Here is a 27,202-nt window from a genome sequence, read left to right as displayed (position 1 = left end):
TTGCAAAATGTAACAGTACAGGTCACAGACACATCAAAGCTGCTGCAAAGTATGGAAGAATGTGATTTTATAATGTCAGCTATTCCACAGTGACATCCCATGTGCTCAACACATATGAGATAATTTATGGGTTTTTCCAGTGAGAAGTGTGCACACATGGGCAGTTCCTACTGTGTGAAATTTTTCTGAGTCTCACATCACAGGAATTTGTGGACACAAACTCTTTGCTGTCTATCATCCATTTTAAGGAGCAAAACATTTACATATTTTTGGGGATCTGGTCCTTATTTTTAATAATTCAAGAACTTTGCACAAAGAAACATAGCCCATCTTTGCACAAAGATACATAGTCCATGTATCTTCTGCTCAAAAGGAGAACAAAATGAAAATTCAATAAGGGCATAGTTGCCATGGTGAAAGGAATACAAAACAACAAAAAAAATCCCGCACAGTACAAAATTAGTAACTAGGATGCGAGGTTTTTAAATGTATTCTCCAGTTATGAGAAAATGAAAAGGGTAAGGGGAGAGGAGCAAATATGGAGATAAAGCCACAAGCAATTTAATGTGGGTTGCACCTCTGACTAAAATAAAACAACATTCTCCCAAAGGCTCACATCCCCATGTAGCTACCTCAGCTCTTTTTCTGTTGCTGCCTTAAAACATCAAAGAGCAGAAAAATCAAGCTTTTTGCAAGAAATTACAGAGGTAATGGATGTACTGCCAGGCCTCCCTGCTGTGGCAGTTTGGAAAGGATGATGCACTATGCACCATCTTATTTGCTGTTGTGATGAGTTTCAGACATGTACCATTATTTACTACATGATGCTGAGAAAAAAATGCAGGTTAGCAATTCTCTTGAAGAGAGATTGCAATAATAGAAATCAAGATGGACAAGAAGACATACAGTTTTTACTGTGAGTCTCAATAAATAAACTAAACAGAGGATAAAAGCCTAATATTGAAAACTACTTATAAATAATCCCCTGCACCATAAAATTCTAATCAGGAAAAATAAAACAAATTAAAAAGAATCAATCTGAACTCCCTAAACTGTGCAAAACACAAGTATCTGCATTTTCTAAAAAACACACTTTAACACTGTAAGTCATTAGCAGAAAGCGAACAGTTAATCTGATCAAAAAACCATGGCCCCAGAAGAAGAAATCTAGCATATTGAGGAAATTGCACACTAAATTATAAAAAGCTCCCTTTGGCCACTTGTGTACCTACCAAACATTTTTCAGTAATTTTCAGTTTTGCACAGATGTTTTCAGATTTGGAGGACCTGCACTGAAGATGACTGACAGAAGCCACCCTTTTTCCAACCACAAAGTCTCAGCATACCTACATCAAGCAACATACATATTTAAGATTAATCTGTCTTCACTGTGGATCTCCATAGACAGGAAGAGAAGCTTTCCACAGAGAGAGGCAGCCTGATGCTCTTCAGTAGTTGTTGAATTTGATATTTTCAGAACAGTAGAGTAGTAAAGGCTCAATAGTATTTAAATTGTCTTCAATTCCTTTGAAAAATCCCTGTCCTGAGCTTAGTTTGATTACTGAAAACTGCTTTGTATCTGTCACATTCAACGTTATGCAATGTAAAAGTAGGATGGCCAAGAATTAATATTTGATTTTCATTCCTTTCTTTATCCTACCCCAGTGCAGAGTGCAGAAATATAATCTGGTAAAAGATGTCACATTGCACCTTTCCAATACACAGCTACACCTGTTCTCCACACAAATTTAGCTCTCAGTAGGAAGAAAGCTAGCTCTCTTCACTAGTGATATTTTTACTGAGATGCCAAACTATGTATCATTTGTACACAGCCTATGCTTCAACTTCCTGGAAAAAAACCTGAATTCTCATCAAAGAATAGATTCTATTGAAGCTGTGTTTTGATGCAAAATTTACCAAGTCTAAGATGGTCGATTACTCAAGCAGCCTTTACCTATGTGCCTGGGGATCCAAAAGCTTCAGGCAATAAGTGGTCTCAGACCTGGCAAGCATGCAAGCATGATAGCTTAATCTCAGGCTGTTTTAATCCCAGGAAAGATGAAGTCTGCAAGCCAAGCTTGTACAGCCAGGCATGAGCTATTTATTAAGAATAAGGAGTCCAGGGAAATCGGGTGTGACTCAAAGTAAGGATTAGCTACCAGTTCTTATCTACAAAGTTACACAGAATTTATTTTCTTTTATATATTTCCTAACAGTCTTCATTTGAAGAGGCCAAGCTCTCACTCAGTTATTTGTCTATAAACTGCACTGCACAGGACAGTGCAAACTAGGTATACAGCACTACCAGCTGTCAGCTTGAACTGCTTATTAAGGGCAACTTTTAGTGTATTTCTCACTAAAAAGATTTTCCAGTACCAAAATTTGGATAGTACATAAAATGAATAATCCTAACTTAAGGCTAAATCAACAAAAGATTAAAGGCATGTTAAAGCCTAAAGAGCTTAAATTCTGCTTGTTGCTGCCTGAAGCCTATACAATCTCTTCTTTATGCATTAAAGCCTTCCAGGGGCCTCAAATTGCCTTTGAGAACATAGAATAGTTTGGTTTAGAAGAGACCTCTAAAGGTCACTTGGTCTAACCCTCTGCAATGAGCAGGAACACCTTCAATTATGTCAGGTGGCTCAGAGTCCTGTCCAACAGAACCCTGAATGTTTCCGGGGATGGGGCATCTACCACCTCTCTGGGCAATTGTTCCACTGGTTTGCCACTCTCACTGTAAACAGTTTCTTCCTTATACCTAATCTATATCTACCCTATTTTAGTTTAAAACCAGTACCCCAGCACAACAGTCCCCAATAAAGGGTTTGTGCATGTTCCTTGCAGACCCCGTTATGTACTGGACTTTTGCACAGATCTGCTCCCATGAATGCCTGTTACTACAGAGTTGTATTTAAGTGGAGTTTAGACTCAGGTTCTGAACAAGTGAGAGGGCATCTACCACAGCTGTCCACGTTCATGCATAATGCTGACAAGAAGGCAGCGAGCAGCATAGCAGCACTTCCAGTGTACCTGCAAATCAGGTGCTGGACTAGAGCAGCAAAGAGCTTTGCAACCTCTAAATGTAGAAAATAAAAAGCAACTTTGAACTCCTTCTATAATGACGATATCAATTTCATCTACAAGTGTCTTGCATTTGCTCAGTCACATACTCTTGTTTTGCACTGAGCAGCAGTTACCAAAGGAGGGTGTCTCTCCCCCCACGGGATTCTGCTCTGGAGGTACTCCCTGTGTAGCCAGAACCACACTATCAGGCGTTTCCAGAATGGCGCTGCCAGCTCCAGCAGTTACTGCAGCCAACTCAGAGATACTTGTTTTAATCGTATTTATTAACAATTTGTAAACATGAGAAAAAGTGGAAGATAGACAAAGACAGCAAGGTTAAAGATCACAGAGTGATGGAGGTTGGAAGGTGCCTTTGCCCCTGCTCAAAGCAAAGCCACCCACAGCCAGCTGCCCAAGACCATACCCAGTTTTTGAATATATCCAATGATGGAGCCTTCTCAACTTCTCTGGGCAATCCATGCCAGTGCTCAATCACCTGCACAGTAAGAAAGTATTTCCTCTATTCAGAGAGAACTCCCTGTGTTTCAGTGTGTGCCCACTGCCTCAGTGCTGTCATTCCTGGCTCCCCCATCTTTGTGTCCTTCCTTCAGTGTTTGTACACATTGATGGAATTCCCCCCAGCCTTCTCTTCTCCAGGATGAAAAATCCCAGCTCTCTCAGCCTTTCCTCACAGGTGAGATGGTTGAGTCCATCATCTTCTTGTCACTTTGCTGGACTCTCTCCTGTAGCCCCATTTCCCTCTCGTGCTGGTGAGCCCAGAACTGGTCACAGCACTACAGATGTAATGAAAATTACAATGTAAAACTTTACACTTAAAATGTAAGTAATAAAAAAAATGAAAAGGAAGCATAAAACTGAGAAATCTAACAAAGAAAACATCTAAGAAGTAGAGACAAGCAATACATTACTAACACATCTCAAAAAACTAGCATAACAACACAATTCAGGTGTAGAGAAGTGTTAAGTCAGCATTGTATTCTAAGCTGACTATTTGTGCATGAATATTCTTTATTGAAATAGTCTTTGCTTCCCTACAAGAGAATGGCAAAGTGATACAGACCCCACAATGCATCATTATGCTTAATTCCTCATGTGATGACAATTCCTCATAGTTTTCCCATGGCAGCAGCTTTTGACTAGTAGCAAGGTGAACCAGCCACCTTAAAGTGAAGGATATTATGCTTCTCCTAAAACTGCTACTGTGTCCAGCTTGCTTCCACAGAGGTGCTCACAGAAAACAACAAATCAACAAAAAATGACAATGCAAAAAACTTCAAATAAAATGCAGAAAAAGCTATTTTATGGCTGCCTTATTTTCCCTTTAAATTGTACTTGTACAGAACAAGGAAAAGAAACAATTTAACATCTCTAATGCTGGGGGTAAAAGAAAACTGACCTTACATTGGTACCATTTCATTTAAAGTACAGACGGGCTCTGCTGGACTTGGGGCACATTGGACTTAGGGTATTAACATCTATTCCTTGCTCATCAGACTTACCAAGGCAACTTTAGGCAAGATACCATTTATGCTACATCTCTGAAATGGAGATAGGGCTTTCCTGCCTCATAGGCAAGACTGAAATTAATCTCTAAAGCTGAAACATCAGGAGTTTTATATTAAATATTAAAATTAATATAAAGACTTTTAAACAGGTAAAATGTAAAAGAAAACCCCTTCCACTAAAAAATTCTGAGCTGTTAACTAAACCATATAAAAAACCCCTCCAGAAAAAAAGTATTAATCCATTTAATTACTTCCTTAACTTGTGAAGTTTACTTATTATTTCCTGCCCTCCAGAGTATACATGCAATTTTATACCTCTTTTCAGAACAGTAAACAACTCAAAAAGTTTCCATGATTGAACAAGCAGCAGTCAAACATGAGAGAGGGGCTTGTTTGTGCCTGGGAGCATGGGAGGCAGAAATATAAGAAACAATTAAGACATACCAGGTTAGTGAGGAAGGCACTTATTAAAGGGAAAAAAAGAGCACTTGAAATAATTTATTTCCTCTTCCTCTAGTTCTCACAGGCAGGCAAGGGAGAAGAGAGATTTTCTTGGAAGATGGAATGAGGTCAAGGAGTTAACTCATATGTGCACTCATCAAGACCTTTCCAAAAATAATGAGAAGTATGAAAGACTTTTTCATGGAGAATAAAGGATTTAAAGTAATCACCCAGATGGTTATAAATGATATCAAACAGAAAATCTGGAATGTGACCAACCTACAACAGTGTGATGTAAGCCCTTAAATACAGGAATACAATCCTGAAACAATCCACAGAGCATAAACAGAACATGTTAAAAAAGGATTTCACGTGCAAAAGCAAGAAATACAAGTAAGGAAGTCAAGTAGGAAAGATATAAAGCCCAGGCTTTAGCTTAAAAAGTTTGGTAAGTTCAAAGCACAGGAGTGGTAAAACAAGATGAAGACAAACAGTTTAATGCAAGATCAGGAAACACTGTGGGTTTGGAGGGCAGGGCATTAGTTCTTCCACACTTGCATTCCCACACAGGTAACTGTGTAATCAGCAGTTTGGCTGATACTGAAGTACTGAAACACTGAAGAAATCCACTGCTCAGTCAATTACTTCATTACTGAAGTGTGCCCAAAAAATGCAAAAATGTAATATGAAAGCAACTGCAAATGCATGCTGATTTAGAAAAACAGAGCTCCCTCAGCTATCCAAAGGAGGCAGAAGCAGGTATCACAGACATAGATTCCTGACATCAGAGGAGATGCTGGTCAGACTTAAATTTTACTCAGAATTTCAATGCTGTTATAACTAATTCCTAGATCATAGACTTTTTTTATAGAGAGGAAAAAGTTGTGTAGCACAAGAATAAAAAGCAACTAATTCACATTATATTTAGATAACAAATTTTCTGGTGAGAGAATTGATTGGCTTTTTCCTATAGTTTCACCATGCCTACTGCAGAGCCCAGGAAACAATAAGTATAAAATGCAAGTTACTATGACCAGCCTTCAACACTGGGAAGGGTTAACCAATACCCCAATATAAGTGCTCTTACACAAAAAATAAATAATTTACAGGTACTTTGTGGACAAGCCCTTATTCATATTTCATAGACGACACAAAACCAACATACATACACAGTACAGAAGACTCAACCCCAAAATTTTGTAGTAAGAACACTTGCAGGTTTGGAAGGTTTTCTAGCTTGCGTGCACTACGAAGCTTATTAAAAAAAACCACACAAACAGTAATTCACTGAAATGAAGGTTTTCTTAAAGAAGGCATCAAACTGCACAGACCATGATGTGTGGAAAATTATAAACTACTCTCATTTGTGCGTGCATTTTCTTTAACACACATATTGTTGATTGGCAAGTACTAGACTCATACCTATGAAAATAAAGGGTTAACTCTTAAATCTATGCTATTAACAGTAAACCTACAATATCCATTTGTATATAAAAATAATTTTGAAGTACATCAGTAAAACAAAACATACACTTCTACAGTTAAGAAAATGATAAAAAAATAAATCAAAACTTTCCCTAACGATAGCTCATTAACTCAGCCCTGTATACAATAGAAAATAAATTAAAAGGTGAATTATTGTGATTACTATTCTCTTCAAAGAGAGACAATAGAGACAAAACTGGATTATATTAGCTATCCAGAAACATACATACTATATTTGAATTCTAGTCAGAAACTTTGTCAGTGACTTCTCATCTATTTAAATAAAACAGATGCCAAATGAATTATATTTACTATGACTTTCTGCATATGTTGTAGCTTTCACAAAATTTGTTTTTCTAAAGGTTAATAAAGTTTAACAACAGGCAGAGATTACGGCTGGCAGAATGAGGACTGTAAAATTATCTTAACCTCACTGGAAAGACCAACTTCATTTAGTGAAAAGAATGCAAGGGAATGTAAGAGTTGATAAGTATTACAGGGAAAGAAGTGTATCAATCCCCTCGACTTGGTCAAATGCACTCTTACACCAAATTTGAAATTGGAATGCTTTATTATACCTTACCATAAAACTTGGGCTGCAACATGAAAATGGACAGCCATGGCAGGCCATCTGTCTCCTTCAAGGTGTCTCTGTTCATCAAATTCTTACCTCTCTACCTCATCCAGGACACAATCATGCAGGAGCTAGGAATTTAAAACCCAAAACTCTTCCATGCAATAAATTCTCCTGATTTGGCAACAGTGGGTTTGTATGTGTTGAGAAGCTTTGCTGACACCCCAGAGAAGTGTCAGCACTGGAACAGTGCAGTTATGTCAGCACAGCGCTTCTCTTGTTCATCCATTTGTGCTCAGCTGGCTGTTACTCCATGCTCTATTCCATAACATATTTAACATGGCAGATGCAAGCTACCAAATAAATAAGAAAAATTTAAGGCACATTTTGTGTCTGTGCTTTGATTACAAGCTCCTTTGAACAGCAATTCTTCTTAAGTGTCTGAAAAACATTTTGTATATCTCTAATACTTTCATCAACTAGTATTTTTGACAGAAGGCCATCCTGTGAGATTTTTTAATTCTCAGTAAGTTCTTTCTGACTATCTATTATCTAATTAATTTGTGTCTAAGTTGAAAGAACCAAGATGCATCTAAGGGACACAATAACAAAAAAACCATGACCATGTAAGAACAATGATTTGTAAGGTGATTAGTATTTTTAAAGTGCTGTTGTTAAATATATAAAATGAAAGGATGGCAAGTGATTCAAAAGCAAGTTGACTATAAAAGAAAGAGCGATAAATGGACTTAGACTGGTAGCACATTGTCTCCTCCTGTCACTGAAGAAAGAAAACTGTAATCTGTACCCTAATCCTCTTAACATCATCAGAAGACCACACAGACTGACATAATACATATTCCAATCACATTAGCTGATGCTGTTATTATTTACCCCATACTGAAATTGAAGAATTTTGATTTGATGATATAAATTTAAGAACTTCCATGTCTCTTTATACCACTATCATAGAGAGGGCCACAGGCCACTAAAAATGATGTATTTGACCACAGATTAAGCAAATAACAGTTTCTTACACCAATGTTTCCATCTCACCCCATTCAAACTTAAAAGCCCATTTCCTCCTAGCAAAAGCATGAGTGTTGACAGCACAAACTCAATCTCAGTTTTGTGACTTGCAAGCAATACTCAAAAAGAGGAGAACTAGAATTTCAATAAAAATTTCAATTATTAAAATAAATATCAAGTTCTGTGATGATCTAAACAATAACTTAAACAAACCCCAACATTTTTATTTAAAATGTAAAAGAGTGACAACAAAATGTATTCTAAACCTTCCACCTTTGAATTCACGATTTGGTCAACCAGTTGGTGATTAGTACAGTATTACATTTAAATTACCCCACCTAGACAATTAACAAAGAACCACTAATTTCAGATCAGCCACATGGCCAATATTATTAAAATGCCCAAACCAGTCTTCTACTGTGTCTCACTTGAGTGCAGCTTCTCAGCAGTTTGCCAGGAGCTGCTGTCCTTCATTACTGATAAAACCATCTGGCAATGGCCTACAACACCATTTGTGATGAATTCAAGTGCTCTGAAGAAAGGGCTCATGAAAGTGTGCACTTATAGCAATCTGCTAGCAGACAATATGCCTTCAGCTCCTTTGGTTTTAATAACATTCCCTTTGGAAAGTGAATCAGTTGAAGACTGTTCTAATAAAATAGTAAGTCAAAGTCTAGACAAGGCATGAACCACTGTCTATACAGTTTGTGACAACGTCCTTGATTTTCTTTCTTCCACACTTTTTTTCCAAAGACCAAGCAGTGAAGGCAGTTTGATTTTGTCCATATTCTTACTGTAAACATTAAGAAATATACCAAGGACAACCAGTAAGCCTGACCACACGTACCTAAAGGGAAGGCAGAGGAGAGGGAAAAAGTTACCATTAGCACTTCATCTTTAGCAATTACATACCAATATTTGTGGATTAAGCAAACCTCACATTAAGAAGAGAAGAGTTAAAAAAAATTCCCCCAAAAATCAGTGGGCTCTGAGATAGAATTTCCCAGAATCTTTATTATTACTATCCTTCCACCTTTCTTTATTCCTGTCCTGGCTGGAGAACTTATTGAAATGCACTTATAAGTTAAATAATAACTAAATAGTATCTGTTCTTTCTCATATGAATAAAATAATCCTGAGGGGTTTTAGTATGTTTTTCCTTCCTATGATTATGAGAGCTATACTGGTCCAAAATGTTTTCTCACTCCGTGCCTTATATCCATTCTTCCCAATGTAGGCACATTTTTTTTCAGCTCTCCATTCTTTTAAGCCTCAATATTTTTAGCTGTAGCAAATTCCATTTGGGATTTGCATGTATGTTTTTTCTTAAAGCAATTTGTATATAGGAAATAAAATAGAATTTTATGTTGTTTCAAACCTGGAGCAATTAAAATCAAAGTAGCAACTTAGCTCCATTTACTCAAACATTTGGCACTATAATACATCAAGATAATACAGTTATTTAAAAGGGCCAGCTAAAAATTCAAATTTGAGCTTATAAAAGCAGGAACAATACCATAATGGAGAAAATCCCTTCCTTTACACAAGTTTTTCAACACAGAGAAAGTACCCAAACAATTTATAATGTATCATAAGCACTAGATATTAATTTTCTTTGTTGTCTTCCAGACCTTTAGAAAAATGTAAACTCTTTTCTCTAGCATGATTAGAATCAACAAGACAGTCAAAATTTACAATAGATTGCCAACATTTGTAGAAGATATAAAAAGACAAGCATTAAACCCCGAATATGATTAGTAAGTGTTGGTATATTTCGATGATGAACACAATTTTTTATAAAATATTTTATAAACCACTAAAAACTGTAAGTACTTACTGTAACGTGAATGGCTTTGCAAAGAACAAAAAAGAAAGCACAATGGACATTGCTTTTCTTCCTGTTGTTACTACAGAGGAAAACAAGTATTAACCTCTTTAAGAATTCAGTTACAACAAAAGAACATAACAAAGGCTTAGCAGGTAACCTCATAAAATAATTGTCTCACTAAAATGATGATCACACCCTTGGTGCAAACGCAGACTGCAGTGCAATGCAAAACAGCACTGGAACCATGTGATTTTTGGAAACAAGTACACTGTGTCAGTAGTGCCATCTCAAGTCACACTATTCACAGCAAGGAAATTTCCAGAACAAGACTTGCTATTTAATAACTTCATGGTAATCAATCCACAGTCTCTGAGAGACAGACAGACATGCAAATAACTGATGATATAAACTCATCTGTTAAAGCTTGGATGTAGACCAAAGGTCAAATATCTTGCTGTTTCCGCCTCATGTTATTACAGCTCCATGGTGTTTTGGGCTCTATTTTTGAGTGGAATGGGATTATCCTCTCACCATTCTTTTGAAGTTACTGAAAATTTCCATAACAGTGGAATTACAATTTTGCTTAGAAGCTTAAGAGACCAAGAATGTCTGACTTCAGTGACTGCATTAGGAAGTTTCCCTCAAAACCACTAAGAGACATTCTTCTACACCTAATCTGTTCACTAAAAAGAATCAAATAGTAAGAAGAGTGGAGAACACAATCTGTTTCTAAAATAGAGATAAACTCTTTGGTTGCTCTGAAATTAATTGTAGCCCCAACAATTTTTTGAACAATTTCAATGCTATCTGCAATGAACAAGGATAAAGCATTACTAATGAACTGTGTACCAGGAAACCTATGTAATTTATCACTGAAACAAAATCAATAAATCACTCAAAGTTGTAGAAAATGTTTAAAAACAAAGTAAGAAAGCACACAAGTTTAGCTATGGAGGCTAAGGGGCTGAGAAGGTGTTATTTTATGTAATGGCACAGAGTTCTCACTTGAGAAAGACCGTTGCACAGGGTGCAGTATGTCTGCACCTAAAGAATATTATTATTTTATTATCAGAAAATATTTTGCTTACCATGAAGTTCCTTTAACTATACCAGACTGGAAAGTCCTATTTGTGTAACTACATCCAAATTAGTCTTACTGCAACACACTGGCAAAAGGAACCAATGACTACTGATGTATTCCCACAGTGCTTTGGCTAGAAAAGCAAGTTTCATTCTTCCCAGCTCTACCCCACAAACAAATATTCACTTAAGAGTGTTTTATAGTAGAAGAAACAGCCTTCAGTACTGCTACATCTGCCCCAACTTCAACTTTTTAGTAATAATTTTCTTTTTACATTTTAAGAAATTTATGCACATCAAATAAAATGATTTTCTATTACATGAAAAATTAAAGAAGAATGAAAAAGGAAATTGAGTTTTAATTAGAAAACAGTTTACAAATGAATAATTTAAAAAAATGGTTAAATTACTTCAGTTTTTCTAATTACAATTATTTCTGTTCTTTCAAATCAGTTATTAATTAAAATATTTATGTAACCATTTCCTTCTAAATTAAGTGCCTTTTCTTCTTTTTCCCAATTAAGTCTGATAATTTCTCATTTTGCTAATAGAAATACAATTTTCATTAAACTCTTTCACCCCACTCCCCTCAAGAAGAGGGAGGGTGGATGGGGGAGCTGGAAGGGACAGTAATGAATGTGGTGTTCTTCCAAGGAACAATAAACATTTTCATATTGCTACAGGCAAGACAGAAAGGGCTCAAGTGGTAGAACTGTCAAGGTCAGGCATACGAAAACTGGGGAAAGGTTTACTATTCTACAGCATTTTTAAAGTTTTTTTAGTACAGTCAGACTTTTTTTTTTAAGAGGTATTTTAATACATGAAACAAGCCTCTCCTCTGGGTCAATTTCCAGTCAGGAGAGCTACTGAACTTGGTTAAAAGCAAATACAAAACAGATATGCTGCATAGGAAATAACTGATAGGAAATCAGAGCATGTAACCCTCAGGTCAGAGAACAATGATGTATTTTCCCTTCCACTACTGTGAATGAAGTAGAGCATCACCTGACAGAAACCAGGGTGTCTTTTAGGAGAAGAAGAAAGGCAAATTAGCTACATGACATCTTGCTACACCTTCCCCCCACCAGGTCCTTGTGACTAATGTTTGTAGTTTCACATGCTTAGAAACAATGTTACTGACTACTATGCCCTTCTAGAACATCCTTACTTTTTCTTTTATATTATAATTGATACATGTCTTTTCCTTTCTGTATTTTCCTATGAAAGCAGGCTGAGAGACTTGGGATTGTTCAGCCTGGAGAAGAGAAGGCTCTGGGGAGACCCTATTGCACCTCACAGTACCTAAAAGGGGCCTGCATGAGAGCTGGAAAGGGACTCTTTACAAGGGCATGTAGTGACAGGACAAGGGGGAGTGCCTTTAAACTGAAAGAGGGCTGCTTTAGATGAGATATTAGGAAGAAACTCTTTACTGGCAGAGTGGTGAGACACAGATTGTCCAGAGAAGATGTGTCTGCCTTATCCCTGGAAGTACTCAAGGCCAAGTTGGATGGTGCTTTTGAACAAACTGGTCTAGTGGAAAGTGTCCCTGTCCATTGTAGGGGAGTTCGAACTAGATGGTCATTGAAGTTCCTTCCAACCCAAATAATTCTGTGATTCAATTTCACCCCCTCCACTTAGAACAGTGCTTGCTTCTGCACTAAAACATGGCATGGACTATATGCACAAGTTTACTTAACAGGCTCTTCATGGTTGAAACTGTGGCACAAAAAGAATCAGGAAGATCTCAAACACATTCTACCATGTGAAGATCCATGCTACACAAATCAGTCAGCACAAAGAACAGAAAAAAAGCCAGTGTAAGAACTATTCTCAAAAGCTCTGTCCTACATAATAGAATAGGATTACTTTGTTTTTATACAAAGGCAGTAAAAATATCATTTGTTCATACCTGTTACAGCGAGAAGGGCACCAAAGATTTTAATCAAAGCTAGAACAAAGGATATGCCAAAATACCCAGTCAGGGAGAAAAGGAATGCATAACCATAAGTCTGAACTGGATGCTGCAACAATAAAAAAGCTGGTTAGGAAAATGTAAAACAAACCCTGAGGTATTGCAAAATGACATAAAACTACAGACTTTAATCAACTGCTTGAGCAATAATAAGCTGTTCAACAATGCATTCAAGCAAAAATCCTTATTTAATTTTAGTTAAATAATGGAAAAATAATAATGAAATTATAAGCTCATAAGTCTGGTCCTGTGATTTTGTTGCTTTTAAAACATTACCCTATCTAACACATCAAAGACTGGAAAAGCTTGCTTACTGTATGAATTATACAAGTTAACCTGTTTACATGATGAAAATAGAACTTTAGAGAGAGAAGCGGTAAGATTTTCTGAATCATACAGAGCAAGGTTTTCCAATGAGGTTCTTCATAGAAAAAGGGAAATCTTTACACCTACCTTTGAGCAAAATGTTACTGCAGGGCTTAATCCACTAGTGCATGTTAATCCAAATAAAATATACACAAAACCTATTGAATAGGAATACAAAACCTAGAATAGTGTAAGAGAAAATAATTACTAGGTGATACTTTACAAAAGGACAAAATTAAATGCTTTCAGATGCTTGGCCTTATTTATATGCTCAGCAACTCAGAGCTGAATTTGAAGGGTTTGATGATATTTTTACTAGCATTTATATAATAGTTGATGTACAGTGAAAAGCCAACATTAAGTGTTAGACACATTCTTCCTACCCACAACAACATAAAAAGATTGGAAAGCTAGCCAGTTAATAATATCCTGAGGTCAGTGTCAACTGTGGTAAACCCTTCAGGTTCAGGATTTCACAGCCTAAATAAAACTTCCCACAACTATGCCATTTAATAGTCTGAAGAACATGTTACACGTATTTCATTTTCTGCTATTTATCCAACAGAGTAAACACCTGCATTACATTAAATGTGCAAAGGGTAGCACAGAACCGCCAGAAGTGTCATGTAAGTTTCATCTGTGTCACTTCACTTCACATGCATGGTTATAACATGCAGGATTTTTAAATATGACCAGTTTTGGCCTAGTTGAGTGCTCAGAACACTCAGGAAGCAGGTAAGCTCTTTATTTGTCTGCACCCTTACTCAATTAATAGGTGCACTGATTGTTTTGTTGCACTGAGCAACAAAACAATCTTCATCTAGCCTTTCCCAAACTAAGCCAGAAGTAGAAACTGGAACTGTCCATCCATCCATCCATCCATCCTCCCATGCAGCACGAGGCATTCAGCTGTTTGGGCAACATTTAGTAGTCTTTTCTTTCAACAGAACTATTCTACACAATACTGGCTAGAACATGCTGATCTACTATGCTTTCAAAACTCAGTGTCTTGTTTTTTCTCAGTTATTGAGAAAAAACTATTAAAAATTGTTAGCAACTCCATGAGACAACAGACCACTTATCACTGCTCTATAATAAAGAAGGATGCATACATGCATGCATCTTTTCTGTTTTCACAATTGCTTAAATCCAGGGCAATTTCCAAATTTGACAAAGTAAGTGAGACCCTGTGGATGACACGTTCCTTTATTGTTCAATTTTATTTCCAGATCACTGTCCATTAAATATGATCTCCAATTCAGATTCAATTTTTACCCACAGTCTCAAGAATAGAAAATTATTTCCAAAATTCTGCTTGTACTTCTGCGCTGAATTCTCTGAACTAAATCCTGAAGTGGAATGTCTAAACCACGAACAAAACCTTTAGATCCTAAACCATTACACTCATTCCCTACAAAGTAGTATGAGCATACAGTATGAGGACCAGCATTGTCAGACTAATTCAGAATAAAAAGCAAAGTCCTGGAGACAGCAGGAGTTTTGTAGGTAAGGCAGCAACGACTGTCAAATGCAAAATGGGCAAGAAACAAGCTACAGATTGCACTTTGGTTTTGGATTTTGGAAATGACAGCCAAAGAAGGCTGCATCAGGTCACATAGCCAAATCTCTGCCCCCCAGCAGACCTCTGCAGTGAACACTAAGAAAAAGTACAAGAATAAAAACAAGAACACAGTGGCACTTTTAGGTATATATTCTTCCACTTTCCAGAAACGTGTAGCTCAAACTTCTCAAGCCATCCTAAATCACTTCTGGCCTTAAATGAAGATGAAGATGCCTTCTAAATTCTTCTCCAGTTCTGAAGCTATTCTCATGAGAAAGTAGATTTTTCTAGTTAAATATCAAATACATGCCAAATATAGAAAACAAATTTCAGTAATTTTTTACCTGTGACATATTCATATCATGCCTTTTATAGGAAAAGATTTACTTATATTTACTCAATTTCAGAGAAAAAATATGCCAAATTCAAACAAGTCTTGTCTAAAAAGAAAAATAACCTCAGACCATATGAATAGATAATCTGCATTCCAAGTAGCTTAAAAAATGGAGCAAGACGTTATCAAAATTGTATTTCAGTGAATCAGGAACAAAAATATTCACCCAGAGTTTTACAGATCTCAAAAGATTTTAAAAAACCTGCCTCCCAGGTGCTAGCACACTCTAGAATATAAAGTATAGCAAGTAAAGTAAAGCAACATGCTCCATGTAACACATGCCCAACTACACCTGAGGAACAGTGTGTATTTTTCAGAGATTAAGTGCATGATCATACAAAAAGCACTACATTGATCTCAGGCCTGCAGGGTAGACAAAGGAATTGTTGATAGAAATGAGTGTTTCTGTAGCTATATTGTATTTGTATTTGAAGTTGCACTCAGAAAGCAGCACCCTTGAAAGATTGAAAATGAAACAGAAAAATCAGCAGAACTCCTCAGACAAACAGAAAACCCCAAGAACAGTACACCAAGAGCTTTTCCCTCCATAAGCAAGAGAAAAGCACATTAAGTCCCATGCTTTGTCAATGGAGGCCTTGCCTATGATAAAACATGTTCTTTTAAAATTGCAAATGTGGTATTTACCATTTCTGAATTAGAACCATTGTGCAACTTCATAGCTTTTTCCTGTACATTTCCTATAACTGCATCTGCGCAGAGGGCAAGGGATATTAGGATCACACCTATTAAGACAAACAAACAAACAAACAAAGAACATTCTTCAGAATATTCATTGCAGAATGGTGGCAAAAAGGAACAGAGAAGGAATAGAGAAATAATAACCAGCCCTTCCCTATAAAAGTCAGCAAAAATATTTCATTACACCAGTACAAAGAAGTGCCCACCTCCACTCTCCCTCCACCAATTAACCCCTGAGCACTGTGTGTCTCCAAGCTTGATGGGAACATTTGGACATTGCTATAAAGAAGCCAGCTGTAGTTTTTGTAGTAACAAGAGTGACAGAGTATCATTTGCAGTTAGTTAATGAAGATAAATAACCAGAGAAAATACTCTTTTTCAGTACTTAATCCCACTTTTTTTTTTTTTCCTGACAAAGGCAAATAGAAATGTTATATGTGATGGTAAAACAAATGCAAGAGGATTGAAAAGTAGAGATCTTTAATTACTGAAACATTAATTTATAAGAAAAACTACTGTTCAGGTACAAACTCCATGGTTTTAGGTTACCATTTATGCTGACAAGGAAGTCACTATATAGTCACTACTGCAATGAGCTTTCCAATAGCAAAAAACCCGATAACTCTAGTCATGTCAGTCACAGCTAATTTCCCAACCTACAAACTTTCATGACTATTGTATTTAACGATGAACATAGGTTGAAATATCACTTTTCCTAAGTATACAACATTACAGAATAGACTAATCATCAAAATGCAAATCAAAACCCGCTCTAGTCTTGGCTCCTTAAAAGATCATGTCAGGGAAGAAACTAGAAGACTAGAAACAAGCAGTGTTTTATTTTCTTAGTCCTATGTTCTAACAGTCAGAGGTGGAAGATTTTAACATTTTTAAGGCCCAGGAAGTTTAAGGTGGTGTTTTCTTGGAAAGAACTTTAAACCAATGTTTTTAGTTTGGGAACCATTTCCTTTCCAAGGCCAGACTTTCCAGGTCTCTTCATCCTTCAAGATTATCAGGCACTGGACAAGGTATAACTCAATGGAAAAGACATGATAACATGAATAATATTGGTAACACTAAAAATATAGGTATCTCATCTGCATGGATTCAGCTCTAGTCCAAAGATTAACAGCTCCAGTTCAGCAATTCCACGCTGTAAAGTGAGGGATGAATGTCTCCATGGGCATTCTCCATCATGATTCATGTTCTGGCCGTGCTTAACGGTCCAGGCACACCACTGGACAAATGCATGGATTAGCACTGGATTGAGATGAAAAGGTTACCTGGAACCTGAAGCACCAGTGCACATGGAGAGGAGAAACGTGGAGAACAAGAAAGATGTTAATCTTATGCCCATTACACATTTTGGAGTGTGAGGAGGAGAATTGCTCCAGTCATTGTGGCAGTGCTGAGCAGAAGCAGCAGCAGCAGTGTCATGGATAAGACCAACAGTGTTTTATGGGATGTAAAGCATGAGTAAAAACAATTGGAAAAACTGGACCCAAATTAGTTCTAAAAGAAATCTGCATAGAAACAGTTCCATACAAATCAATGGCATGAACTCAGGAATTCAATTACCCTTTGTCATTTGACAAAGAAATTAAATTTAGTTTTTCATTCCAAGCAGTTTAAAATCCTTGCTTTGCTTCTGACTTAGATAGTATTAAAAGGTTAAAATGTGAGAGCTCCACCGAAAAACTACAGCAAATCTGACTGCGATCATCCGTTAATATAACGTAAATGGTTGTGAAATGGAAAAATACTTAAAAATTTAACTAGAAAAGAGCTTATCTTTTTAAGTTTTAAGAAACTTATCTTATAAGTTTTAAAATATTCCAACCAAATTTATCATATTTATTTTAATATATATGTACTGGGGTAAGTCTTTCTTGAGAATATATGAGACATTTCAACCAAGAGGGTGTAGTTCCTGGAAGTTTTAGGAACCTAGGAATTTAAACTTCTGCCACAGACAGAGTTCTGCTAGAGCGAAGCTACAATGAAACTATTTTCAGTAGGATACCTGAAGGCACTCCAGCAAGAACTCAGAACTTCAATGGAATGCTTATGGTAGGAAAAACCAAGCATTTTTTTAAACTCTAAATTATGTTTTTACCTGTCAAGTTGAAGTTTGGTGCAACTGTGCTGTCAGCTAAAGTAAACCATATTAATCCAAGGCTCATACACAGGGCAGCAGACACGTCTACAATATTGTAACGTTTTCCTACAAAATACAAACAGCAAGAATGGACTGTTAGCACTCAGAATTTCATGTTTATCCTGTTTAACAGACTAGAAGATTACAGAAACTTTGTTCCAATGTCATTCTTCTATTTAAAGAGAAGACTCAATGCTCTGGTCTTTCACAACCAGACTTAGTTTCTTCTACAACAGAAATTCCTACCACAGGGGAATTACCTGATTTTTGTGATCAGCTTTGGTTTGAGTTCACAGTTACAGCACTGACACAAAGCACATCCTCCCTGACAAGGCATTCCCTTAGAAACTTCAGGACAGCTTAGATGTTTCTTAACACTTTTGCCTCACACAAGACATTTCAGCTGCCTTTACTGATCAGAAAGAAGTCAATTCCAAACACTGACAGACAACTTTGGTACTCTGAGAACTCTACATTGTCTTATAGTTTGGGAGAAACAGCTTGTGGAGGGGAATGGAAAAAGAAAGTAAGGGCATGAAAAAGCAGGAGTTAGTATATCTTGTTTAAAATAATGTATTCTTTGCTCAGAAACTGAACTTTGAACATAAGCTTCCAAGGGAAGTCTGTTGAACTGAATTTTTGTAACAATAATATTAAAAAGAAATAGCTTCTGAGACTACAACACTACTACAACACAATAAAAAGTTTTATAAAGCTTTAGGGAAATACCAGTCACTTTGCATTAAAATGATAAAATTACTTCTAATAAAAGGTAAATACTGTGTAGGCATGTACATATGTAAAGTTGAAAACTCCCCTGAAAATTCAGTTGTTTTTCAACCAGAAGGCCAGAATTACCTACAGAAACAGAAATACAGCATTCTAGATTTTGTTTCATTATACTTGTCCATGTAGAGTGTTACTGACTAAATTTTTGGGTATTGAACACAAACTTTTATAATATGCTTAACCCTTCTAAATCCAGAAACACTGAAGTATATTTATTCACATAACAACAAACTTTTTCTGTTTTTCTCCATATTCCATTTTCTCTTATTGGAATATGCACTATGACTTTAGGACTAGCCAAGGACATGCAAAATCAGGTGTATTTCTGATTAAACATTTAATCAAAATTTAGGAATTAATCTTTTCAAACAGAAGTAGAGATTTTCTTCACAACTCATGGTTGGATTCTTTTTTCCACTTCAAGTTTTCCATTTCAATATTGAAATTGTTTCATTTATGAAGTGATTTAGATTAGAAAACAAACTTACACTTCTTAAAAATTAAGAAAGCTTGTGTAAAAATGAAGTTTTGCAAGTGACCAGTAGAATGTTTTTCCCCATATTTTCTGTTGATCTAAATATATTTGTACATTTTCCCAGAAGATGCTTCAGAAATTCTCATTTTTCCTCCTATAAGAAAAATTCTACTAGCGGAATTTTAAAAAGTACAGGATTCCACCTATGATTGCCTCCCAAAAAAAGAATTTTTAAAAAAATCATCTAATAGCAAGATTAACACTTACCTTGTATAAAAACCCCACCTATCATAACTGGAATCAGTTTACAGCACTTGAAGATGACTTGAGTAGGGTAATTCAGATATCCTAAAGAGGTATTTGACAAACCCATAGTTCCCACTGTCAAAAATGCTATTATCATGTACGTTTTGCCAGGAATTCTACAAAACATAAACATACAAATCTTGGCATTACAGACTCATTTAGAGGAGATTTAGCTTGGAAAATTCAGTTAAAGAAATACTTTTCTAATACAACCTCAACATCTTCCTCACTGAATTTCATTTAATAGAAACTTAAAAATGCACAAAAATCTCTGATTTCATATTTAATTTCTTTCAATTACTGCAAATAAAAAGCGAATACAAGACAATAAAAACTTCATGGCTCATGAAGTATTCAAGAACTCTTTAACCTCCTTCTGAGAATGTATGCTATTTAGACAAGAATCAAGACAAATGTTTCAAAGGAAATGTGGAAGATTGGTATACTGAAATAACCTGGATCTTTGTTCTCTCACAGGTCACTGTGACAACTTCTTTGGTGAAGAAGTTTCATATGAACCTTGACATTTTTAAAATGAAGAAAGTTGAAAAAAGTACCATTTTTTAATGAAACTCAATGAAACTAAGAGAGCAGTGATTCAGACACCAGGAACAGAGGGGCTTGTTGAACATTTTCAGATGTTTTGCACACAATCTGATGAAATTATCACCTGACAACAGATGATCCAACAGTCACTTTTGTGCTCACTTTGTGATTTTTTTACAGTTACTGCTGTGCATATGTTCAGCTATTTTTCATGCATACTCAGAACCACGCTAAGAACATAAGGAGCTGTCTTGCTGCAATCTTGTCTTATCTGTAACTCATTATGTGATCTACACATACTCTGAGGCATGCAAGAAAAATTAAAAATTTAAGAAATATAGATTTCTGCATGCCTACAAGAAGATGCCTAGGTTATAGAAAATAAAATGTAAAATATATTTCAGATCTACATTTCCAAAACAACTTACTTGAAGGGAAATGCTCTGTAAGCATTTCCAACTGGCAATAAAATCCCATAAATACAAGTAACCCAAAAGGTAACTGTGCAATATTATCTGATTCATCTCAAAAAGTCAGGTAACTTGAAATACAAGCTGTCAGTGTTTAAAGTAAAAGGAATAATTTATCAAAGTTATGCTGTTTGGCTAAAAAAGAATTTTATAATATGAAACCAGTATATGCAAAATCATCCAAGGCTGACTCCAGGTAAGGCAAACTAGTTATGGTCAACTACAATATGAGGCAACTTTAAAATTCACGTACACCATGACAGCCTGTATGCAAGTTTCCAGAGTGCCTCAATAAACACTTTGCAGAGACTACAGATGGGTAGGAGGCTGCAGAATGGCTACACTGAGTCAGAAAAGATCCCATTTCCAGTGGAATTTAGAAATAAAAAATTTCTTTGGTCCACTGCAGTGAAAACACAGAACAGTTTTGTGGCAGAGTGGTATGAGTGCTGTCTTAAATGAAAACCATGACACTTCAACACATCCTTTGTAGCAAACCCACTCAGCTACACGGTAAGCAGAGAGCAGACCTCTGACATTCTCCAAGATGCACAGCATGTAAGAGGAATCTCTTGGTGAGGAGGTACCAATATTTGAGGAAAACATATTCACTGACAGATGGCTTCAAGTGCTGTGAAGTGCATTGGCTCTATTCTAAATGTGATAATCCCAAGCAACACATACGTGACTCAGTCTCTATCAGCCACATTAAGGACACCATATGTTCTGTAAGTGGGACAGTGACAGCAGAGTCAACAGAACTACTTACAGGTCCAAAATCCAAGTGGGTGCTTCTAAAATATTCTCTAACATCATCCAGCAAATTCACTTCCTTTTATCTACATAACTCCTAGCAATGCCTCACAGTACTCACATGCAAAAAACAGAAATTAAGTTTATGGTAAGTATCAAATACTTCTAATTTCATGGACAGTGCAAAATGCTTGGAAAAACACATACCTTCTTCTTTTGTCCTGAATCAACTGCAATTCTATTAGTCCAAAAATGGAATAAAATCCAAATTGCACTAAAGTGAGGTACCAACCAAAAGGTTTAAAACCTTCCACTGAAAATATCAATTCCTATAAAAACAAAAACCCACCACAGTCATGTACACACACCAAAATATTAAATGGACAAAAAAGAATTAACAGACCTTTTACCTTGATGTACATGCAAATCTAGCCTTTGCAATTGCTGGTTATTAACTAGATTTATCTGCCATATGTAACTTGTGAAAATATTGAAAAAGAAAAGACCATTTAGGTTCTCCAAAATGAAAGAAGAAAATTTACTGTTGTTATAAATACAATAAAATTAATGGATCAATTCATTAGGGGAATACATTTGATGCATTACTAATTATCTCATATTACAGAGGCTTCCTGCCTGCCTTTTTGCTGCTCTTCCATTCATTTACTTCAGTAGACCATTTTTATTCAGATTTTATAAATATCTCCAGATAAATTTAATACAAATTTTCTCTAACAAACATGCTTACTGATAATTTTCAGCTGTTAGGAATGCACACCTAATACTGTGAGTGCCAACATCAAACAGCACATGTGAGTTGATAAAAATTTGTAGGCTGCAAGAATACTTCAAACCAGAACAATTTGTTCTGGAAAAATACATACACGTCATAAAGACTTATGTAGGTGTATCAGTTATAGAAACAAAAGGCTACCTAATATCTGCATTTTTGAGATTCTGCTTTTAATTACTGATCATGTTCTCCCAACTCTTTTGAAGTAACTTTATGTTTACAAACTTCTCAGCTGCTTTTGAAAACTGCATTAGAAACATGATTTTTAATGATCAAGTTTTTTAATCACTGCTTTATTGAGAATACTCAATGAATTTAAAAATAATTTTAAAAAGGGAACAGAAATGTAGCTGCTCAAGATAAGAGAGAAAAGATTAGCAGAATGGTGAATGTTTAACTAAAATGGCATAAACATTATCCTTCTGCTTAAAAAATTACCATAGTACATGTTTCAGCTCTGTCCTGAGAGCAGAGAGAAAAATAACGTGACTGTAACTGTACAGTACTCATGGAACTTAGGGAGATCTACAGGTTTCAGCATCAATGAAGACTTTGATGTATCTTGCACACAGAAGTAAAATATCAAGTTATGAAAGTCCAAATGATCTAAACTTTACAGGCACATGAACCATAATGGCAACTAAGATTATATATTACTTTCTGCTCTTGAATACTGAAAGGCTGACTTTGTAATAAATATTTATTTTAAAACATCTACATATATTAAAATACATACTATATTATTATGCTATTGAAAAAGACAAGGGGTAGGAGGAATTGGCCTAAGACACAAGTTCATAATATTTACCTGTAAATATCCATAGATTAGATAAAACATAAAAACTCCAGAAACACAGATGAAAAATTGGGTAGGTTTGCTAAATTTGCTGAGATTCATGCCAAGAACTACAACATCATCTACTGATTTGATATGGGGAGACATAGCTTGAGATTTGGAAGGTACACTGATGGAAATGTATTTTCTCGATGAAGTGAATTTCAGATCCATGGTTCCTGGCTCGCTGCATTCGGGGCTATTGTCGTCTTCTGCCTGCTTTTCTCCTTCTGTGTGTTTTCTGTCTGAAAGCTGAAAGAAACACTAAAGTCAGATGGGACACACCATACAGCCTTCCAAAAACAACAGTAAATGAATGTGACATTTACAGGGAAATATAAAGGTTTTAGAGTTTTGTCAAATTGTTTTTACTCACAAATTTTACTTATCTTTTCTGATGTCCAAAGTTAACATCAGTTAACTTTATTAACACCAGAGGCAAACAACACTTTATGAAAGCAGTTTTGCCTCATTCCTACACTCGACATAGCAAACAAACCAAACAATCAACCCTAAAACACCAGCAACAGAAAACCAGCTTGAGTTTCCCAACATCTCTAACTGGTCCTATCACGTACTCACAGGAGTGACTGCTTGGAGAGAAGTGATCTCCATGAGCAACAGTGAAAGAACTGGGATTGAAGCACTGTGGTTCTGCTGACCTTCCTTCATCTCCTCAGCAAAACACACCAGACTAGCTCACAACAAGGGAAACCTTGCTAAAAACTACAGATCTGAGCCTATGACCAGTTAAAAGCATGGAAGCCGAAGAAGTTATCCCCTCATCCTCATGTTTATTCACTATTTCCCGCACTGCTCTTCAGAAAAGAACATGGAGACTGAAACAAGCAGATTGAGATGCCAGTCTCAAAAATCAGTCTGTTTATCTGATGAGGTCTATGATATGGCAATCTCTTTAATATTTATCACATGCAGCTATTTCCAAATGTAATAGAAAACAAAACTGGATGACTGAAGCCTACAGAAGGAATGTAGCAGCTTAGTATACTGAGATGCAAATAATTCTGTTCTCCAGCTCAGCAGACAGTAAATATTTGATGGGTTTTTTTTAAAGATAAAACACACTGGTCAGCCAATTGTCCCAAGATTTTAAAGTGTAGGTCAGCATCAAGTTCCGTGAGCAGTCAGTAATTACACTGTGTTTGTCCCAACCATTTAGTGATTTGTTTTTCTCAGCTCAAGAATAATTCTCCTCATCACACATACATAAAAAAATGCTTTCCCCATTGTTCTCAAATTTAAAATGTCCCAGTACATTAACATTGCGTGTCCCAGATCACGCAAACACTGTAGTCTGCAAGAACACTGGTAAATAGAATATATCATACAATACTAGAAATTTTAAGGTTAGCTGAAAAATTAAGTATTAGTATGAAGCTTGCAAGGTGCTTATGTTTTCTTTTTCATATGAGCTACTATCAGGTTGGAACAAGACTCCTACTAGAGTTCTGAAAGAACATCTTGGGGAGTATAACAGGTGTTCAGGGACCATAATAATTATTTGGGCTTATATTCAAGATCCAAAGTGAGAGATAGAAAGTTTACCCCTGCAGATTTTTAGCTAATCCCAACACAAAGTGACCATAAAACAAAGAAAAAGTTTTAGACGAATTTTAGTAAAATCAGAAAAGCACTAATGTCAGATAATGAGGCATGAGTGAGCCTTCACATACAATATAACGGAGTTCTGATCACCCTCAGAGAAAGATTGGAAGAACAATGGCAAACAAGGGTTATCAGGATGGAGGAGCAGGTTGCCCATCTTAGGAACTGAAAAAAGATGAAAGCATAACTTGTCTAGCCTAACAAAACCGCAATGAAAATGAAATAGACCTGCTTTCAATACAAGTATGGAGTACCACTAAGGAGAAAAAACAGCTTTAAGGACAGGAGAATGAGAACAAGTGGGTAAGAAGTGATCATGAACAAATTTACACTTTCCAGACTATCTGGTTAGCTCAGGAACTGGCTGGCCATTGATTTAAGAGTGATCATTTTTACATCACCACCTATGGTTTGCTTCTCTTTTCCCATATTTTTCTCCACTTCTTAAAAAATATTTACCTCAACCCATAATTTTTTCTACTCTTCCTTTCCTCTCACTCCACCCCTCTGAGGGTAGTGAGGAAAGAAAGCAAGTGTCTGTGTAATGCTGAGCTGTCTACCAGCATTAAATCACACAATTAACATAACCTTCAATTTTCAACTATTTCTATAAAAAATATTTCCTCAGGAACACCATCAGATTTTAAAGTCTCTCCACTTAATTTTTTGCAGATTACTGAGTCTGTCATGAAAGTGGTAAACTGTGGAAAGTGGAAACTGATCACTCCAGACACACTCACAACCATCCATAAAACTATGATACATGGTAATTGTTTTTCTCTGCATCCTTCAAAGAAAATTACTTAACAGCTGAAGAAACTGTAAATGTATGTATTAGAAACAGTCTCCACCAAGTAATTTCATTAGCAATAGTGACAGAACTCTTCTGAAATTCAGTGACTTCTCAAACTGCCATTTTTCTAAGCATGAAAACTGTTATTCCTACTCCTCTCATCAAAATTCCTCAAGCACCTAATTCACGTCTTGAACAAACATATACCAAAAATCGGTTTTATGAAGAGTTAAGAGCTGTCCTGATTTGGGTAAAATACCAATTTCCCTCTCTTCTTTCTCCTCCCTTGTGTAAAAGTGTAAACAACATATTCTTTAGATCAAAGACTTCCTGCTTCTTCCCCTTCAAAAAAAAAGTCCCTAGCAGATCAGTACTTCAACCTACCACACAAAATAGTGATTATTACATGAAGGAGAAACAAATGAACGAGTAGAAAAGCAAAATTTCCTCTGCCAACAAAAAGTTACCAACTTGTACTAAGCATGGAAAAAACATCATGAAGGAGCTCGAGCCTTGGTTGGCCAAGATTTTTTAACACTGAAGAACATCTGTTAAACCCATCATCTTGGCAGAAACCTGCGTCTTAGTCCGCTCAGAAGAACTGCTCGCCTGAGACACACCAGGCGAGCTCCACGTTGGCTTTGGCCATGACCCTCCGGAGACCGTGCCAGAAATGCCTGGTGGCAGGACAGCAGCTGGCACGGCAGCAGGGATGCGCCAGGTGACAGGGAAGCCAAATTCCATCTGCGGGAAACCTGAGCAGACACTTCGCTTGACGCTACCTGCGTCCTGCTCCGGAGGCAGAACAGGGAAGGGAACAGGGTCTAGCAGGAGCCCTGAGCCTTCCTTCCTGCTCGCTCGCCTGCGCCAGGTGTGCCTTTCCCGAGCGCCTGGCAGCTGTCCCGGGCAGGGCTGGCACAGCCTCTCCAGCCGCCACGGGCCGCCATTCCCCGCCCTTGCCCCGCGAAAGGGAACCCGCGGGCCGGCCCAAACCCTCCCGACACTCAGTGCCGGCCTCCTCCCGCTCCACATCCCGCCCCCGGCGCCCCTCACCGTCGCGCCCATGGCCCCCTGATGCCGGGCGACGCTTCGCAGGAAGCGACCCCGCCTCCTTCCCGCTCGCCCCCCGGTCCTGAGGGAGGAGGAGGGAGGGAGGGAGGGAAGGAGCGGGGAGCGGTCCCGCCCCGTACCTGTCCGGCGGGCGAGGAGGGGCACGGCGGCTCCGGCCGGCCGCCCCCCGCCAGCGCGTCCCGCCCGCCCGCCGGGATCGCCGCCTCCGCGGGCCCGCGCCGCCGGAAGTGGCGGCCGCCCGGCGCCAGGGGTCGGCACGAGCAGCGAGCGCATCGACACAGCGTCCCTCGCTCGGCGCTCCGCTACCCGGCCTGAGGAGGGCGGGGACGGCGCTCTCGAGCCCACGCGCGGTAGAGACCGCCTACCGCGCCTGAGGGGCGGGGCCGGGCTGGAGCTCGACTCAGCGTTCCCGACTTTCCTACAAAAGAAACCAAACGGTTCCCGGCTCTCGGCTGCCAGAGACGGCTGTCGAAGGGCTTCCCCACGTGTCTTTGGGGGAGATCACAGAATCACAGAATCGTTAGGGTTGGAAGGGACCTCTGGACATCCAGTCCAACCCCCTTGACAAG

At 37.4% G+C, this 27,202-nt stretch overlaps 1 protein-coding gene across 3 annotated transcripts; it reads right to left on the bottom strand.

The window, feature by feature from the left end:
• Window positions 1–3,326: 3,326 nt before the first annotated feature.
• On the bottom strand, window positions 3,327–26,859 carry SLC35B3 (solute carrier family 35 member B3). 3 transcript variants are annotated; one of them, XM_066558639.1, is made up of 10 exons: window positions 26,753–26,859; window positions 23,117–23,395; window positions 21,723–21,844; window positions 19,708–19,862; window positions 18,135–18,242; window positions 15,965–16,062; window positions 13,452–13,544; window positions 12,936–13,047; window positions 9,956–10,025; window positions 3,327–8,965 (listed from the first exon to the last, which is right to left on the bottom strand). In XM_066558639.1, exons 2-10 carry the CDS (start codon window positions 23,315–23,317, stop codon window positions 8,815–8,817), a joined length of 1,110 nt encoding a protein of 369 aa, XP_066414736.1. In that variant the 5' UTR covers window positions 23,318–23,395; window positions 26,753–26,859; the 3' UTR covers window positions 3,327–8,814. The 3 variants fall into 3 exon arrangements, with proteins under 3 accessions (XP_066414736.1, XP_066414728.1, XP_066414744.1); XM_066558631.1 differs by lacking the exon at window positions 26,753–26,859 and adding an exon at window positions 26,616–26,678; XM_066558647.1 differs by lacking the exons at window positions 3,327–8,965; window positions 9,956–10,025; window positions 26,753–26,859 and adding exons at window positions 10,038–10,493; window positions 26,616–26,678.
• Between the last annotated feature and the right edge of the window lie 343 nt (window positions 26,860–27,202).

This window comes from Molothrus aeneus, chromosome 1, assembly GCF_037042795.1.
Source record: "Molothrus aeneus isolate 106 chromosome 1, BPBGC_Maene_1.0, whole genome shotgun sequence".
NCBI classification, from domain to species: domain Eukaryota; kingdom Metazoa; phylum Chordata; class Aves; order Passeriformes; family Icteridae; genus Molothrus; species Molothrus aeneus.
This window is presented reverse-complemented; position numbering and strand designations above follow the sequence as displayed.

Bases quoted from the DNA above. Each gene is read 5' to 3' on its own strand.
- SLC35B3 (XM_066558631.1), bottom strand. The intron at 13,545-15,964 runs GTAAATACCACA...ACACTATTCTAG, and splicing joins ATGGTTCTAATTCAGAAATG to GTTTTGTATTCCTATTCAAT. The intron at 10,026-12,935 runs GTATGAACAAAT...TTTCCTCTGTAG, and splicing joins TGCCCTTCTCGCTGTAACAG to TAACAACAGGAAGAAAAGCA.